General features: G+C 37.3%; 2 protein-coding genes across 3 annotated transcripts; one reads left to right on the top strand and one right to left on the bottom strand.

Annotated features, from left to right (window-relative positions):
• Positions 1 to 315: 315 nt before the first annotated feature.
• On the top strand, positions 316 to 16,858 carry LOC308351160 (olfactory receptor 5T2-like; the record flags this gene model as incomplete). Of its 2 annotated transcripts, XM_080816626.1 has the most annotated exons (2): positions 316 to 450; positions 16,061 to 16,858. In XM_080816626.1, the coding sequence occupies 2 exons, from the start codon at positions 316 to 318 to the stop codon at positions 16,856 to 16,858; spliced, it is 933 nt and encodes a 310-aa protein (XP_080672752.1). The 2 variants fall into 2 exon arrangements, with proteins under 2 accessions (XP_080672752.1, XP_080672753.1); XM_080816627.1 differs by lacking the exon at positions 316 to 450 and having other exon boundaries at positions 15,899 to 16,858.
• LOC308351039 (olfactory receptor 5T1-like) lies at positions 9,216 to 10,190 on the bottom strand (the record flags this gene model as incomplete). The annotated part of the gene is made up of 1 exon (XM_080816523.1): positions 9,216 to 10,190. One exon carries the CDS (start codon positions 10,188 to 10,190, stop codon positions 9,216 to 9,218), a length of 975 nt encoding a protein of 324 aa, XP_080672649.1.
• Positions 16,859 to 17,236: the final 378 nt, after the last annotated feature.

Genomic DNA, 17,236 nt, shown 5'->3' on the forward strand with positions numbered 1-17,236 from the left:
AAGACAATAAAGAATTGAACAGAAAATGATATAGACAATAAACTATTTAAATCAACAGGTTATTTTTTAACCTGATAAATGTGATCAATGACTGAATAAAATCATTTCTTCCCTTTATTTAACAGCAAAATTCAATGACTTGGGACTAACATCTTTATCGCTGCCTATTTTTATCAGTGCCCAGGAAACCATTGTACCCTGCTAAGAAACAAATAGGGGATGTAATTAGCTAGACTATTTTCATATTGCCTTTAGCACTTATAAATAAGTGAAATGCCAGGGTTTCCATCAGATTTAGATTTACACAGGATTCAGATGAAAAACGTGACTGAGGTCACCATGTTTATATTGATGGGCTTCACAGATGATTTTAAGATGCAGGTCTTCCTGTTTTTTCTATTTCTAGCAATCTATCTTTTCACTCTGATAGGAAATTTGGGGCTGGTTATAGTGGTCCTTGGGGATTCTCGGCTCCACAATCCCATGTACTATTTTCTGAGTGTGTTATCATTCCTGGATGCCTGCTATTCCTCAGTTGTCACCCCCAAAATGCTGGTCAATTTCCTGGCAGAGAATAAAGCCATTTCCTACCTTGGATGTGCAGCCCAGATGCTTCTCTTTGTTACTTTTGGGACCACAGAATGCTTCCTCTTGGCTGCCATGGCTTATGATCGCTACGTGGCAATCTACAACCCTCTCCTCTATTCCGTGAGCATGTCGCCCAGAGTCTACGTGCCACTCATCGTGGCTTCCTACGTTGGTGGCATTCTGCATGCTTCTGTGCACACGGTGGCCACGTTCAGCCTCTCCTTCTGTGCATCCAATGAAATCAGGCATGTCTTCTGTGACATCCCTCCACTACTTGCCATTTCTTGTTCTGACACCCACACCAACCAGCTGCTGCTCTTCTACTTTGTGGGTGCTATTGAGATAGTCACGATCATGATAGTCCTGATCTCCTATGGTTTCATTCTGTTGGCCATTCTGAGGATGCATTCTGCGGAGGGGAGGCGGAAAGTCTTTTCTACATGTGGTTCTCACCTAACTGGAGTGACAATTTATCATGGAACCATCCTTTTCATATATATGAGACCAAGTTCCAGCTATGCTTTGGACCATGACATGATAGTGTCGATATTTTACACAATTGTGATTCCCATGCTGAATCCCATCATCTACAGTTTAAGGAACAAAGATGTAAAAGAGGCGATGAAGAAATTGTTTGTGAGAAATTGGTTCCTAAGTAAAACACATTATTAGCACTGAGTTAATCTTCAAGGAATGTTGCATAACAATTTATGTCTCTATGTTCAGAAACTAAAGAAAATGTCTTGGTTTTAGTGAATCATACTGTCTGTATATCCTAGAATATTTCCAAATAAAGCATTTATCAGCCTTCCAACATAGTATTTTACAAATATGATCATTTGTATCATCTATATACTTTTAATTTAAAAAAAATTTAGTAACATATAATTTATTATTAACCACAGGGGTACAGGTCTGAATCACCAGGTTTACACACTTCATAGCACATACCTTCCCCAATGTCCATAAACCCACCGCCCTCTCCCTATGCCCCTCCCTCGGCAACCCTCAGTTTGTTTTGTGAGATTAAGAGTCTCTTACAGTTTGTCTCCCTCCCGATCCTATCTTGTTTTATTATTCTCTTCCTACACCAAACCCTCCATGTTGCCTCTCAACTTCCTCATATCAGGGAGATCATATGATAATTGTCTTTCTCTGATTGACTTATTTCGCTAAGCATGATACCCTCTAGTTCCATCCATGTCATCGCAAATGGCAAGATTTCATTTCTTTGGTGGCTGCATAGTATTCCATCATATATATATATACCACATCTTCTTTATCCATTCATCTGTCAATGGACATCTAGGTTCTTTCCATTTGTGGAAAGAACAAACAGCCATTTGGCTATTGTGGACATTGTTGCTATAAACATTCGGGTGCACGTGCCCCTTTGGATCACTACATTTGTATCTTTAGGGTAAATGCCCAGTAGTGCAATTGCTGAGTTCATCTATATACTTTTACTGTGTTTCAAATTGATTCATATTAAATATTTGTTGATGCAAGTGTATTGCTATTGTCAGTCATTGTGGAATTTTCTTCACTCACTACTACTATAGCTTATGTACTCAGGGTTCTACGGATTGGTGCATCATCACACTGTTTATAGAAAGTCATTCACACTCATTATGAGGTTACTTCTCCATCCTGAGTTCCCTCAGCAAGACCTCCTTAAAATTGTTTCATGTGCTCCCCATGTACTTTCAGAGTAAGATCCATCAAGGCTAATGGCCATGACTTTCTCACTATTTGGCCCAACACTATGTATTTTTATTCCATTATCAAAATCTTTCCTTATTACTGACCAATAACAGAAATGATAAGATCCATTTATGAAACTCCAAACGTTTTACTGGTAAGTATTAGATAGAGCATTCATTGGTGTACTTAGGCTCAAGAAAAACAAATAAAAGTAGAACTTAGAGAAAAGCAACAACTGGTTAATTATATAAATATATGTGCATAAAATATATATGCACACTATATATACACACTATATTACCCTATATATAATACACATATGCCACATGTGTGTGTGTGTGTGTATATACACATATGTATATGTGTATATATATGTGTATATATATATACATACAGTTTGTGTGAGTGTCAGAACAAGAAATCCAAGTGGTGGAGGGATCTTGCAAAGGACGTGTTTAATTTCATTGGATGCACAGAAGGAAAGACTGAACATGGCCACCGTGTGTACAGAAGCATGCAAAATGCCACCAACGTAGGAAGCAACGATGAGTGGCACATAGACGCTGGGCGACATGCCCACAGAATAGAGGAGAGGGTTGTAGCTTGCCACGTAGCGATCATAAGCCATGGCAGCCAAGAGAAAGCATTCTGTGGTCCCAAAAGTAACAAAGAGAAGCATCTGGGTTGCATATCCAAGGTAGGAAATGACTTTATTCTCTGCTAGGAAATTGATGAGCATTTTTGGAGTAAAACTGAAGAATAACTGGCATCCAAGAATGATAAAACACTCGGAAAATTGTACATGGGATGGTGAAGCTAGGACTCCCCAAGGACAAATATAACCAGTCCCAATACATTGCCCTATAAGGTATAATGTAAACAACCTGACACGGGCTGGCTGATCACACCAGGTAATGGTGCCATGTTGGCGCTTAAGTATTGGTCTCTGCTCCTGGCAGACTGGTTGCTCAGAAATGGTTTCAGACTAGTCAGCCCTTGCGAATGGAGGTCTATGTTACTGACCCTACACGAACCTTCATCCTTTTGCCACAGTCACTTCATGAGCCCGTTACTTGGTAAGAGGGGTGGCTAGTGAAATGAGATGAATGATATCCATAGAATGAGTCCTCCGATCTACTTGATTATGAAAATCCTTCTCTGCTGAGGTCAATCTTTGGTGGGCATTGACAAAGGACTCAGATATCCTCGCTGTTTAACACAGAGTGGGAGGTCTATCCACCTACCTCTTGACCAGCCTTCTTGACACCAATTTTCCCCTTGGGTCCCTTCCAGGTCCCTGACTGTCCAACCAAACGACTGGCTATAGAACATCAATCAAAATGTAGTTTCACATCTGGTTATTTCTCTTTACAAGCAGAATACACATCTGGATGGACAGCTCAAGGTTCTTCCCACTGGGAGGACATCTTTTCACCGCAGTCTTTCAGGGACGTCACAAAAAGAGGCTATCCTGGCGCAGCTGTCTACTTCTAGATGGCGTTTGCATCTTCTCTACCTCTGTCTAATAATCATAGGGAACTCCACAGAAGCCAGAGATTCAGGCTATAGGAGAGAAGAATTGTGGAGCCTTGGTGTGTAGGCTACTTCTTCACGTAACTTCCTTGGACCTCCAAGGCCTGCTCAGACACAGCTTCATATATAACCATTTCATGATTGAGGGCGGCTGTGTATGCCTGAATTTATGACTTTTGGAGTCAGAAAATACCCAGCTTTGAATGCAGAAACTCAGCTTTTGTGGTAATTTAGTGGCTATGGTAAAGTGTTCCGTCTCTACTAAGACCTAGTGGCAGGTTAAAAGCTGTTTTACAAAGAAAAGTAGTTATCTATAGAGGCTGGGAAGGTTTTGCCCCACAATACTAAGGGTCTACACTGTGATTTCCCCATAGAGGCTGACTGAAAGCTCCAAACAGCGTCCTTCTCTGCCACTGCCACTCCAAGCACCAGTGGACCTGCTGGATCATATACTTGACTTGGAAGAGAAGGTTCACAGCAGCCTGAACCTATAGCAGAGCCTTTTCCTCATCATTAACTCTTCAAAACTATCAACTTTTGAGGTCAGTTAGGACACGGCTGGAGTAACACAACTAAATGAAGAATATATTGCCTTCAAAAAAGAGGTCCACTAGTGTGACATTTTTGGTTGTGAAAGTGACCAGATGCAACAAATTTCCCTTGATCTTAACATGCCTTATACCACTGAAATGCAGAAAGCCCCTGAATTTTCATCAAATTAATTTTCCACTCATGTCACACAAATGTCCTACCAATAAGTCTAGAGTAGTTGCTACTTCTTGCTCATTAGTTCTACTTAATGTAATGTCATCAATGTCGTGGATCCAGGTGATATCTTGTGGAAGGAAAAAGCACACAAATCTCTATGAATCAAATTATGACATAGGCTGTAGAACTGTTGTACTCTGAGGTGGGACAGTGAAGTTTGTTGGTTTCACTAGCTCAGAGAAAACTTTTTTTTTTTTTTTTGGTAAACCTTATGAAAATATATGAAAGAAAAAACAGTTGACAGATCAATAGCTGCACACCAAGTACCAGGGTATGTGTTAATTTGCTCAGGCAATGAAGCCACATCTGTCCAAGAGCAACAATGGAAATGGTCATGTAGTTAAGCTTACGGTAATTCTCTGTCATTCTCAAAGACCCATCAGTTTTCTGCATAGGCTAAATAGGAGATTTAAGTGGGGATGTAATAGAATCAACCCTCCTGCATCCTTCAAGTGTTTGATGGTGAAACTAATCTCTCATTACCCTTCAAAATGCAGTATTGATTCTGGTTTACTATTTTTCTTGGGAGAGGCAGATATGTTTGTTCTTACTTGGGATTTTTCCATCATGATCACCCTTACTCCACAGGTCAGGGAACCAATGTGGAGATTCTGCCAAGGACTGAGTTGTTCTGCTCCAAGTAGACATTCTGGAACTGGAGGAATAACTCAGGGTGGTACAGGAACATGCAGCATTCACTGTGAGATGGGCCAGAAGTAAAACTCCACTGGCCACCTGACCTCTCCAAGCCCCTACCCTAACTGTTGGGCCACAAACACACAAACACACAGCAATGTCTTGGGTCTTCTGGAATCATCATCAGTTCAGAACTAGTGCCCAGTAGTTCTCAAAGATCTGTTTATTTCCTTTTCTCAAGTGCACAGTTACTCTGGTAAAAGTCCCCAAGCCTCTGGGGAAGGCTTGGAGGAAGATTAATAGTTTAAATTCTTGGTAGTTCACCTTGGTCCTTCTTCAGGGGTACTGGCTTCTCTTCATTAAGGGGTTCTAGAACTCTAAGTTGCCTCAGTTCACCGATTGACTGAGGGACAATGACTCTGATTTTATGATTCAAGTTAGATTTCGTGACAAGTTAGACCAGTCACTTAACCTAGAACTTTTCCGCTTATAACGATCAAGTCGGAATGCAGCATTTCTCCTCTATTTCACTTCTGGGAATACCATGATCAACTTGCCACTGCCATTCCTTTAAATCAGTAAGGCTACTCTGTTTGCCGCTTTGCGTCTGCCATCCTATGGGGTAACCTAGGGTGAGGTGAATGCCTCCACTGGGGCTCTGCCCCTCCAGCGCGAATGTTACCTATGCAAATAGAAATGTAGCAACACATATCCCAAACAAGAAAGTTCCCATACAGGAGATGCAAAGACAGATGGAAAGAAGCCCGCTAACTTTAGGAAAATTAATACACCTGTATTAAATATTTTCAGTCAAGAAAACGTTACCTAGGACATAAAGGTTTAAACTAAACAATCAATAAGATTGTTTTTGTAGGTGAGTTTGTATAAAGATTTGACTTCGGCAAATTTCTCTCTTTACAAGTGTAGGGACAGCATTTATGAGAAATTCCATTTATTAATGAAAAGTAAGATCTGAATAAAGATTTTTTTAATTGCACTCTATTTGGAAATGACTAACAAATTTTAAAAAACTCTCAAACTATTCCATTAAAGTATTTTTAGATGTTACTAAGCTACTCCTAGGTTTAAAAAAATGGGAAAAAACAGAAATATTGATGATGAAAATATGAAATACTAAAATATGTGTGATTCCACTCACACACTATTCATTGGAAAATTGTACCCAAATGAGACAGCTAGGAAAGAATAACAAAGTAGTCTAATAAAAAGAGGAAATATTTTATTTCTTTTTTCTAGCTAGTTAACATATATGTAAAACTAGTTTCAGGAGTAGAATTTAGTGATGTATAACTTCCATATAACACCCAGTGCTCATTACATGTGCCCTCCTTAATACCCATCCCCTATCTAGCTCATTGCCCTCCCCATCTCCCTCCCTCACACCCTGAGTTGGGTTCTCTATAGTTAAAATCCCTTATGGTTTACTTTCTTCCCTCTCTCTCTCTCTCTTCTTTCCTTCCCCTATGTTCATCTGCTTTGTTTCTTAAATTCCACATGGGAATGAAATCATAGGTTATTTGTCTTTCTCTAGCTGACTTAATTCACTTAGCTACTATACTCTAGCTCCATTCATGTTGTTACAAATTGCAAGATTTTATTCTTTTTTTATGGCTGAGTAATATTCCTGTGTGTGTGTGTATGTGTGTGTGTGTGTCTATGTGTGTGTGTGTTGTACCACATGTTCTTTATCCATTGATCAGTGGATGGAGATTTGGGTTCTTTCTACAGTTTGGCTACTACAGATAATGCTGCTATGTACATCAGGGTACATGTGCCCTTTGAATCTATATTTTTGTATTTTTTTTAAGATTTTTATTTATTTATTTGATGGAGATCACAAGTAGGCAGAGAGGCAGGCAGAGAGAGAGAGGAGGAAGCAGGCTCCCTGCTGAGCAGAGAGCCCAATGCGGGGCTCGATCCCAGGACCCTGAGATCATGACCTGAGCTGAAGGCAGAGGCTTTAACCCTCTGAGCCACCCAGGTGCCCCACAGTAACTAATATTTAAATAGAACATTCTATCTTGTTTCACCTGCATCTTTTCATTGAGTTAAAAAATGCTTTTGAGCATTTCTTATGTAAAATATTTATTCACTTAGGGAATATTTATTGAGCAACAATTTGTTTCAGACAATATTTCAAATACATGTGTCTGGAAAATAGATAAGACAATAAATCAAATATAAATTAAGTGTATATTATATGAAACAGTGACAAGTGCAATGGTTATATTCAAGAAAGAATACGAGGATAGTCAATGGAAATAAATTGTAATTATCATAATGTAGTCAATGAAATACTCACTAAGAAAAGGCATTTTAAAAGAGGAGTTGTGAATGGCAGCCAGGTAAACAGTCCAAATAGAAGAAAAGAAATGAAGAAAAATTGGGGGTGGTGGAGTATATAATGTTGTAGGAGATTATCTGTATTTGCATAGTTAAGGTATTATTTAAAGCCAACAATCCCATTTTAGGGAAATAGCCTTACATCGTGTTCTGTGTTTTAAGGAGATCATCCTATTGGACCAAAGGGATTTAACAGTTAAAAATAATAACACATAAAATAATAATAATGATGGGGCAACTGGGTGGCTCAGTCAGTTAAGCATCTGCCTTCCATTTAGTTCATGATCCCAGGGTCCTGAGCTTGAGCCCCACGCTTCTCTCTCTCCTTCCCACTTGTGCTCTCTCTTGCTGTCTCTGTTTCTCTCTCTCAAATAAATAAATAAAATCTTTTAAAAAGTGATAATAATGAAACGAAGGAGGGAGGGATGAAAAACCAAAACCATTTATAATTAATTAATTTTGAAGGACACATGTCCTTGCAATGAAAATGAGGTCTGTTGGAAGCAGGACTAAACACGAGTATAATCAGGATGCTTCTCTATACCTTGGTTCTTTGGTCTGGGCACTGAGGAGTGGTGGCATCTCTAATTGCATCTCAAGGTGGTAATGGTCAAAAGAAAGCAGAGCAAAAGCTGAGTCTGTACCGGGTTAGCAGGAAAACTCACCAAGATGGGCTGAGGTTTAGCTTAGCTTCTGACAGCTGGCTTATCTTCCTGTCCGAATTGTGTCTATCATTCTTGAGTTTAAGTATAATCTTGATAAATGCTAATGCCTAGTATCTGTATTTTGGGAGGAAGTAAAAATGAATTCAATGTCCATGTTCTCAATGAAATAAAAAAAAGGGGAGAGATGCACCCTCACAAGCAGGGTGGTAATGACACCAGAGATTTAAATATATTATCTGTGGCCCCTGCTGCCAATGCACAGATTTAAGGATAGAGCAGAATGCTTTTATAAGGAGACAGATGTCAGAGACTCTAGGGAAGTGGATTGGGATTGTGTGAGCTGGAGTTTTGCTATCAGTTGGGTGGTATTTGCTCAAGCTAGTCAGATATAATTATAAAATTATTAATAACTGCAACTATGGGAGATAATCAAGTTTGACATATAATGAGGGTGAAAATTAATACTATACATTTTAAAGCAAAGATCACATGCATATGTGACTCTGTATGTATAAATATATATGACAAATATGGGTTTATATGTAAATATATTTGTATATAGATATATGCAGTATATCTATCTACAGATATATGCAGTATATCTATCTACCTATCTACAAGTGTCCACATTATACATATATTCAGAACAAAGAGGCACAGAGAGGAATGGCCACATGGATACAGAAAGAAAAGACTACAACTGGGGAAAAAAAAAAAAAAAGACTTCCCCCTGCAAGGGAAGGGGAGAGGCCTTGGAAGAAATTCACCCTGCCTTCACATTCAGACTTGTAGATTCTATAACAATGAGAAATAAATTTCTTTTGTTAAACCAGCACTCTGTGGCACTTTGTTACGGCAGTCTGAGCAAAATAATACAATCACGATCATTTTAATATTAAGACAATAAATATTATTCTTAACTTTTCTTAATTTTGTGGTCAATGTGAACAATATACTTTATTTAGATAACCAAATTTTACCAAACATTTTTTTCATTGCCTCTTTTACATCTTTGTTCCTTAAACTATAGATGATGGGATTCAGCATGGGAATCACAATGCTGTAAAATATCGACACTATCATGTCATGGTCCAGAGCATAGCTGGAACTCGGTCTCACATACATGAAGAGGATGGTTCCATGATACACTGACACTCCGGTTAGGTGAGAACCACATGTAGAAAAGACTTTCCGCCTCCCCTCCGCAGAATGCATCCTCAGAATGGCCAACAGAATGAAACCATAGGAGATCAGGACTATCATGATCGTGACTATCTCAATAGCACCCACAAAGTAGAAGAGCAGCAGCTGGTTGGTGTGGGTGTCAGAACAAGAAATGGCAAGTAGTGGAGGGATGTCACAGAAGACATGCCTGATTTCATTGGATGCACAGAAGGAGAGGCTGAACGTGGCCACTGTGTGCACAGAAGCATGCAGAATGCCACCAACGTAGGAAGCCACGATGAGTGGCACGTAGACTCTGGGCGACATGCTCACGGAATAGAGGAGAGGGTTGTAGATTGCCACGTAGCGATCATAAGCCATGGCAGCCAAGAGGAAGCATTCTGTGGTCCCAAAAGTAACAAAGAGAAGCATCTGGGCTGCACATCCAAGGTAGGAAATGGCTTTATTCTCTGCCAGGAAATTGACCAGCATTTTGGGGGTGACAACTGAGGAATAGCAGGCATCCAGGAATGATAACACACTCAGAAAATAGTACATGGGATTGTGGAGCCGAGAATCCCCAAGGACCACTATAACCAGCCCCAAATTTCCTATCAGAGTGAAAAGATAGATTGCTAGAAATAGAAAAAACAGGAAGACCTGAATCTCAAAATCATCTGTGAAGCCCATCAATATAAACATGGTGACCTCAGTCACGTTTTTCATCTGAATCCTACGTAAATCTAAATCTGATGGAAACCCTGGCATTTTCATGTTTATAGGTTTTAAAGGTAGTTTTTTTTTTTTTTAATTTAATAGAATACACCCTATGTATTCTTACATTTGTTTCTTAGAAAGATATGTTGAAATCCTTGGCAGTGAAGGAATATGCAGTGATGGGCTTGGAAGTTGGGATCAAGTGAATGCATTACCCTGTATAAATAAATTAAAGAAATTATGTTATTAAGTTGTTGGTTAAATTTGTCACGTTAAAAATTATGCCAATAAATTATTTGATTTCCAGTTAGTTTCTGTCAAAATTCTCCCACCTGCTTTCACATTGCATCATCTCAAAATCCTCAAAGATGAATGACTATAGGAATTAAAAAATCTGAAAGTAGTGTAATAAAAATTACATACCTGAGTACTAGCCCTAGATTTTGTACAATGCATGTGATATTCCTTTTGTGTGTGTGTGCACAATTGTTAAAATGGGAGCAACCATATCTATATCACAAAATTGGAATACATTTAAATCAGAAAAATAATGTGAAACTATTTAATTTTGAAATATTCCCAAATGAGTACAATATGGGATGTTAGACTTAATTTCAGCTTGTCATATGGGGTGGCCTTTTCTGACCATCCTAATACTCTTTGGTATCAGGCACTTAAAAAATACATCCATGTCATTGCATTGTAATTCGGGCATGTCAGTAAAGTGATACTATGTTTATTTACATCCCTCCTGAGGTTTTTGTCCATAATAATTTCTTATAATTTTTAATTTCTCTGATTTTATCTGTAGTGCAAGAAGGTAGCTTGTAGATGAAGGCATTAAAGATAATCGAAATCATGTCCCAACAGAGCAATTATCTACTTCACTCTAGAGAACTAGAGGGATGAAAGACAAAAAACATGGAGTTTACTTCTTCCAAAATGCACTTCAAAAAGGCTTTTGCCAACTAATATTTAAGGAAATTAAACTTGATTGTGTTTTTATCTAGCTAATTTCAGTTTAAGAAATAGGGCCTAGATAGACAAAAATGCGGACCATCCATGTTAACAAAATAGACCGATCTGGAAGATTAAAATTGTCAATTTTTCATCTGTAATGCAGTTAGAAAACATAAAGTAAGGTACATGCATGAGAACAATGTTATAAATGCCAAGCTTGAGAAGGGAAACTATGATAGCAGCAAAACACATGATATTAACCACATAATACTAAAGTTTAGAAATTTTGTGTACTGGGGCGCCTGGGTGGCTCAGTGGGTTAAAGCCTCTGCCTTCAGCTCAGGTCATGATCCCAGGGTCCTGGGATCAAGCCCCGCATCAGACTCTCTGCTCAGCAGGGAGCCTGCTTCCTCCTCTCTCTCTCTGCCTGCCTCTCTGCCTACTTGTGATCTCTGTCTGTCAAGTAAATAAATGAAATCTTAAAAAAAAAAAAAAAAAGAAATTTTGTGTACATTATCTTAGATAAGCCGCATAGCTGCCTGCACAGTAAATAATTCAGCATCCTTTTATAGATGAGAAAACTGAGAAACATCCCAACCTATAACCTGCCCAAGGTCATATAGTTAGGAGCAAAGCCACGATGCAAGACAAGGTTTGTCTGTCCCATATGTTAAGCTATTTCCCCTTGACTATGCTGCAAATTCATTGTGATAGGCCATAATTCTGGAGGTGTTATCTCCTAGAAACGATACAAAATAACATCTTCATGTCTTTGAATTATTTTATAAAGCTATCACGTTAAGCAGACCATGATTAAAAAAAAAGAAAACAAAACTGAAGTGGCTTCTTGTTCAAGCAGCTGACCAGCAAAACAAATTTAAAATCAATGTATATCCTTCCATTTGAAAACAAAAACAAAAACAATTATGATCCCAAAATGGTATGTATCCATTGGTAGGTTGATAGTTGATTTTCTCTATATTTAACAATTCTCTTAAATTTGTAATATAATCCCTTATTTCTACTACCTTTATTCCAACTATTATCTTTCATCAAGAAAATGACATGACATGTCTAAATTACATCCTATTCACCTAAATATGTAGGTAGTCTTTCTTGTTATCTCAGCTATGTTACCTGGAATTCCTTTATTCAATTTTAATTCAACTCTAAATTAACTATAAATTTCTGCCTCAGATTTAAATATTAAGACATAAAAGCTAGCCAGAGATTCAAGATTATGACTTCTGAAATATTTTTTAAGTCATAAGAAACTCTTTCCTCTTACCTGTGGAAATGAACAGCTTACTCAGTTAAGTTGCCTGTGAACACTAAGCATTTGGACTTTTATACCAAGTTCTCAAGCTCTTCTTGAAGTCCACAGGGATGCTTCAAAGAGAAAATACACTAATTACCTTCTGGAGCAGAAAAGTCAGATAATTTCATGTTTGTTTGTTTGTTTGTTTTTAAACAGTAAATTAATGGTTCTAGAACAATAAACTACAAGATAAAATGATTACATGAATATCCTTTGGCCTCTGTTATAAAATAATCCTTAATGCAGAAAGAATGGCATGGAGATGGAAAAGAAATCTAATGCTACAGGACATAATCTTGACTCTGACAGTAAATAGCTTTGTGCCATGGGGTTTATGACTTAAATTCTCTAAAATTCACTTCTTTCTTCCTGAGATTATAACCCATTTACTTGTCTCAAAATAAGGTATAACAGACTTCATAATCATTTAATAAAGATTACCATATTTATTTAACTATTAAAGTGCTATACTTCTTAGTGGCATGAGAGATATATTTAAGCTCACTGAGAGTTTACCAGGGAGAAAGGATATGCATACATAACAGGAAGTATTGAAAGCAGAAAGTTTACTGATGGGACAGTAGACAGATAACTTTAATATTCTATGTAATAAAACAGAATATTAGAGATCTGGCAGAGATAAAGGCCAAACTTTTTGTGTTGATCAGGGTCTTGGGAACCTTATATACTCATCTACAAACTAGTTCCTGGTTATGTACTTAAATAAATTATTCAAAAATTGTTGAAAAATACATGAATGTCTAAGCTCAACACCTAGGGAGTCTAAGTTAATACATAGGGAATGTTGGTCATAGAATTTGAATTTATGAAAGAAGAAAGAAAGAAAGAAAGAAAGAAAGAAAGAAAGAAAGAAAGAAACTAGCTGAATTGTAAATAAAGGATCTATTAATTAAATGTAATCCTAAGTGATCTATGTATGCAATGCAGTCCTAGTTAAAACTAAAAAAAAAAAAAAAAATTGCAGAAATTAACAAGGGAATTCTATAATTCTGTAATAGAGAATATTTTATCACCCGTAACATGATTGTTGTTACTCAGATGTATGTTTTTATTGACATCCATGTAACTGGCACATATAAATGGTAAATATTCTATATTTATATATAAAAAAAAGCAATAACCTCAACTTAAAAAAAATGAACATTACAATAAGTTACCCTTTGTTTCATCCTATGGTTATCCTTGCTGGTAAAATAGTGACTGAAAGATATGAGAGGCTCCTTGGGTTCTGGCCATGTTCTACTTCCTGGGCTTGTTTACAGGGGTATGTTTAATTAAAAAATTCATCAAGCCGGGACGCCAGGGTGGTTCAGTAAGTTGAGTGTCTGATTCTTGATTTTGGCTCAGGTCATGATCACATGATCCCTCTCTTGTTGAAACTTTCCTTCCTAGTGTATTTGCCCTATCCAGTTGACAAGCTTCTCAGCATTTTCTTTTTCTAGGTGAAGGCCTATCATTTTCAAAGGGAGTATATGCTGCATGTTTCTGAGATCTTTTTCAGTCTCTCACGGATCCTTCCTGACAGTGATGAAGCTTGGGTAAAAGCAGGGACTATCCAAAAAATTCAAAGAAAAATAAAAATTCTACCTGGCATCCCAATAGACACAGGTCGACAAATGTTAAATATTTCTATTTTGGTCCTAGTTCTGTGTGTGTGTGTGTGTGTGTGTGTGTGTGTGTGTGTGTGTGAGAATTGCATATGTATATATATTTTTTTCAACCAATCAATAGATATTTTTATTTCATCTGAATAAATGCTAGAGTAGCATCTAGGATTCACAAAGCTACATGATTTACCAAGTCCCACAGAGCTTTAAACTTTTAATGACTCCTCCACATGTTTGTGGGATTTTTGGACTTTTCCTATTACCTTGTATAATAATCTTCCAATAAGCTCAAAATGTATACCTTTAGATGGATATATTAAAACCACATACTTTATAATTTGAACAGAGTAAAAGTGTAATACATTTGATTGACTCTAATAAAATGGCGCCTATTGCCAAAAGGAGGAATCAGTTCTCAGAGAAGTTAGTTCTAACCAAGTATCAGAGCTATTATATAAAAGTATGTCTCCGAGCTAAAGATTTCTTATCTAGTGTCAACGTATACATATTTAAGTCATTATTTTAAACCAGGAATCGAATAACTATTTATTTTATAAAACATTAACATGTGGTACATTATTCCAGACCTCTTACTTTTTCATTACTGAGTAAATTCTTGTGTTGTTATTTTGCACCAAAGATAATTGGGGCATATTCCTGTATGGGCATCTCCTGTGGGGTTTATAAACAGCTGAGTAAGTGGATATAAGCGATCTAAATGAACCGTATTCATAATGTACCTAAACCTGCCTTTGCTGTTCTGTGGGTAAGAGAAATTTTCAGATAATTTGCTGCATATTTAAGATGTGAAATCTAAAACACTAAAGTTAAATATACTATGAAATCTCTCATACCAAAGCCTCATTGCCTATTCTATAGGTGAATAGAATGCATTTATTACAAACTAGATTTATGCAGAGTCTGACTAAGAATTGGAAAACAACACTTCCTGGAATAAAACAAAGGTAATGGAAAATAATGAATTTCTGTTTGTAAAAGTAATAAGAAGGCTCCAAGTAGATGTGTGTGTTCATTTTCCTCATATCAGAAGACAGACCAGTTTGAAGTGAAAATAAGATAAAATTTATTGATAGAGAGCCTGAAAAGATTTGACTTATTCACCTCTCAGGGGGCTTATATGTTGATATAATAAGGAAAATAATAATTCTTCTAAGATTATTTTGCTAGCCATGTATTGTAGAAGCCACTTCCAATTACTCTTTAGTTCATGTTTCTCTAGTCTTAATGACTTAAAAATATTCAAATACATAAAAAATCGTGTTTTGTTTTATTTCAGTGGAGGTGCTGGGGAGGGAAGTCAATTGCAGAATGAAGCTATGGTATAAGAATCAATGAAAGAAAGTGAAACGTGCATGCTCTCTGAGGGAGACCTGGGATTGAATTTTGCCGTAATTCTGTAGATGAGTAGCTTGTAGCAATTTTACAGAATTTCTGACAGGTTTAGAATTTTGGTGTGAATTCCAATGTTGTGTTCACTGATAAACTATCTTGTGTTTGTATGTTATAAGAAAAGCATACTTACCTCTTCATTTTGTGTTTTAATGTGATTTAAAAGGAAAACAGCTAATAGAATTCAGTAGTAAATTAAACATTTGATCTCATAGTTTTAAAAATGACATAAGTTGAGCCAGTGAGTAAAAACTCAAATTTTCCATTTAATTCTGCAGTGAGTGGCACCAACCTTTGACCCCCCATCTTGTCACTGTCTTCTGATCAGCTGCTGGGAAATTATGCATTGTTATAAAATAAATATGAGACAGAGTTCACTTTCCTTGACTTGCACAACTGCTCACTTTTATCATATCAATATGAATTATGAATTTATTAATATCTTCAACTTTGTTCCATGAGGTACCAACATGAAGAATGTCACTGAAGTCACCATATTTGTACTAAAGGGCTTCACGGAGAAGCCTGAGCTGCAGATAATCTTGTTCTTCCTATTTCTAGCAATCTATTTCTTTACTATGATGGGAAACTTGCTCTTAGTTTTATTGGTCATTGGGGATTCCCGGCTTCACAACCCCATGTACTATTTTCTGAGTGTGTTATCGTCTGTGGATGCCTGTTTTTCCTCAGTAATTACCCCAAATATGTTAGTAGATTTTATGTCAAAGAATAAAGTCATTTCCGTCCCGGGATGTGCAGCCCAGATGCTTCTTGCTGTTACTTTTGGGACCACAGAATGCTTCCTCTTGGCTGCCATGGCTTATGATCGCTACGTGGCAATCTACAACCCTCTCCTCTATTCCGTGAGCATGTCGCCCAGAGTCTACGTGCCACTCATCGTTGCTTCCTACGTTGGTGGCATTCTGCATGCTTCTGTACACACGGTGGCCACGTTCAGCCTCTCCTTCTGTGCATCCAATGAAATCAGGCATGTCTTCTGTGACATCCCTCCACTACTTGCCATTTCTTGTTCTGACACCCACACCAACCAGCTGCTGCTCTTCTACTTTGTGGGTGCTATTGAGATAGTCACGATCATGATAGTTCTGATCTCCTATGGTTTCATTCTGTTGGCCATTCTGAGGATGCATTCTGCGGAGGGGAGGCGGAAAGTCTTTTCTACATGTGGTTCTCACCTAACTGGAGTGTCAGTGTATCATGGAACCATCCTCTTCATGTATGTGAGACCGAGTTCCAGCTATGCTCTGGACCATGACATGATAGTGTCGATATTTTACAGCATTGTGATTCCCATGCTGAATCCCATCATCTATAGTTTAAGGAACAAAGATGTAAAAGAAGCAATGAAAAGAGTGTTTCAAAAAAATTGGTTTATTAATTAATTATATTTTTCACACTAAACCATTAAATTGAATCAATGAAGGATGAAGTACATTGTCTCCAGTTGAAGAAGTTACGATAAAAATACTTTGTTTCTGCTTATTAGTGTCTTTCTAGTCTTCTTATTTGAAAAATAAAGATCATAAATAAAGGCTATATATGTTCTGTATGTTCTATATATGTAATAGCACCATCTATCTAGTAGACAAGATTCATAGGTCCAGGATTCAAAAGGTTCCAATGGGAGTGGCACCACTCACTGTATCACCTAGTGACCCACACACATAATATTGCTTCTTGTTCCTATAATCTTACAGCTTCAGGAATGAAGATTAAAAGAGGCAATGAAAAATAATTTAAAGAGAAATTATTTCATAAAT

Source organism: Martes martes (assembly GCF_963455335.1).
Source record: "Martes martes genome assembly, chromosome: 10".
Taxonomy (NCBI): domain Eukaryota; kingdom Metazoa; phylum Chordata; class Mammalia; order Carnivora; family Mustelidae; genus Martes; species Martes martes.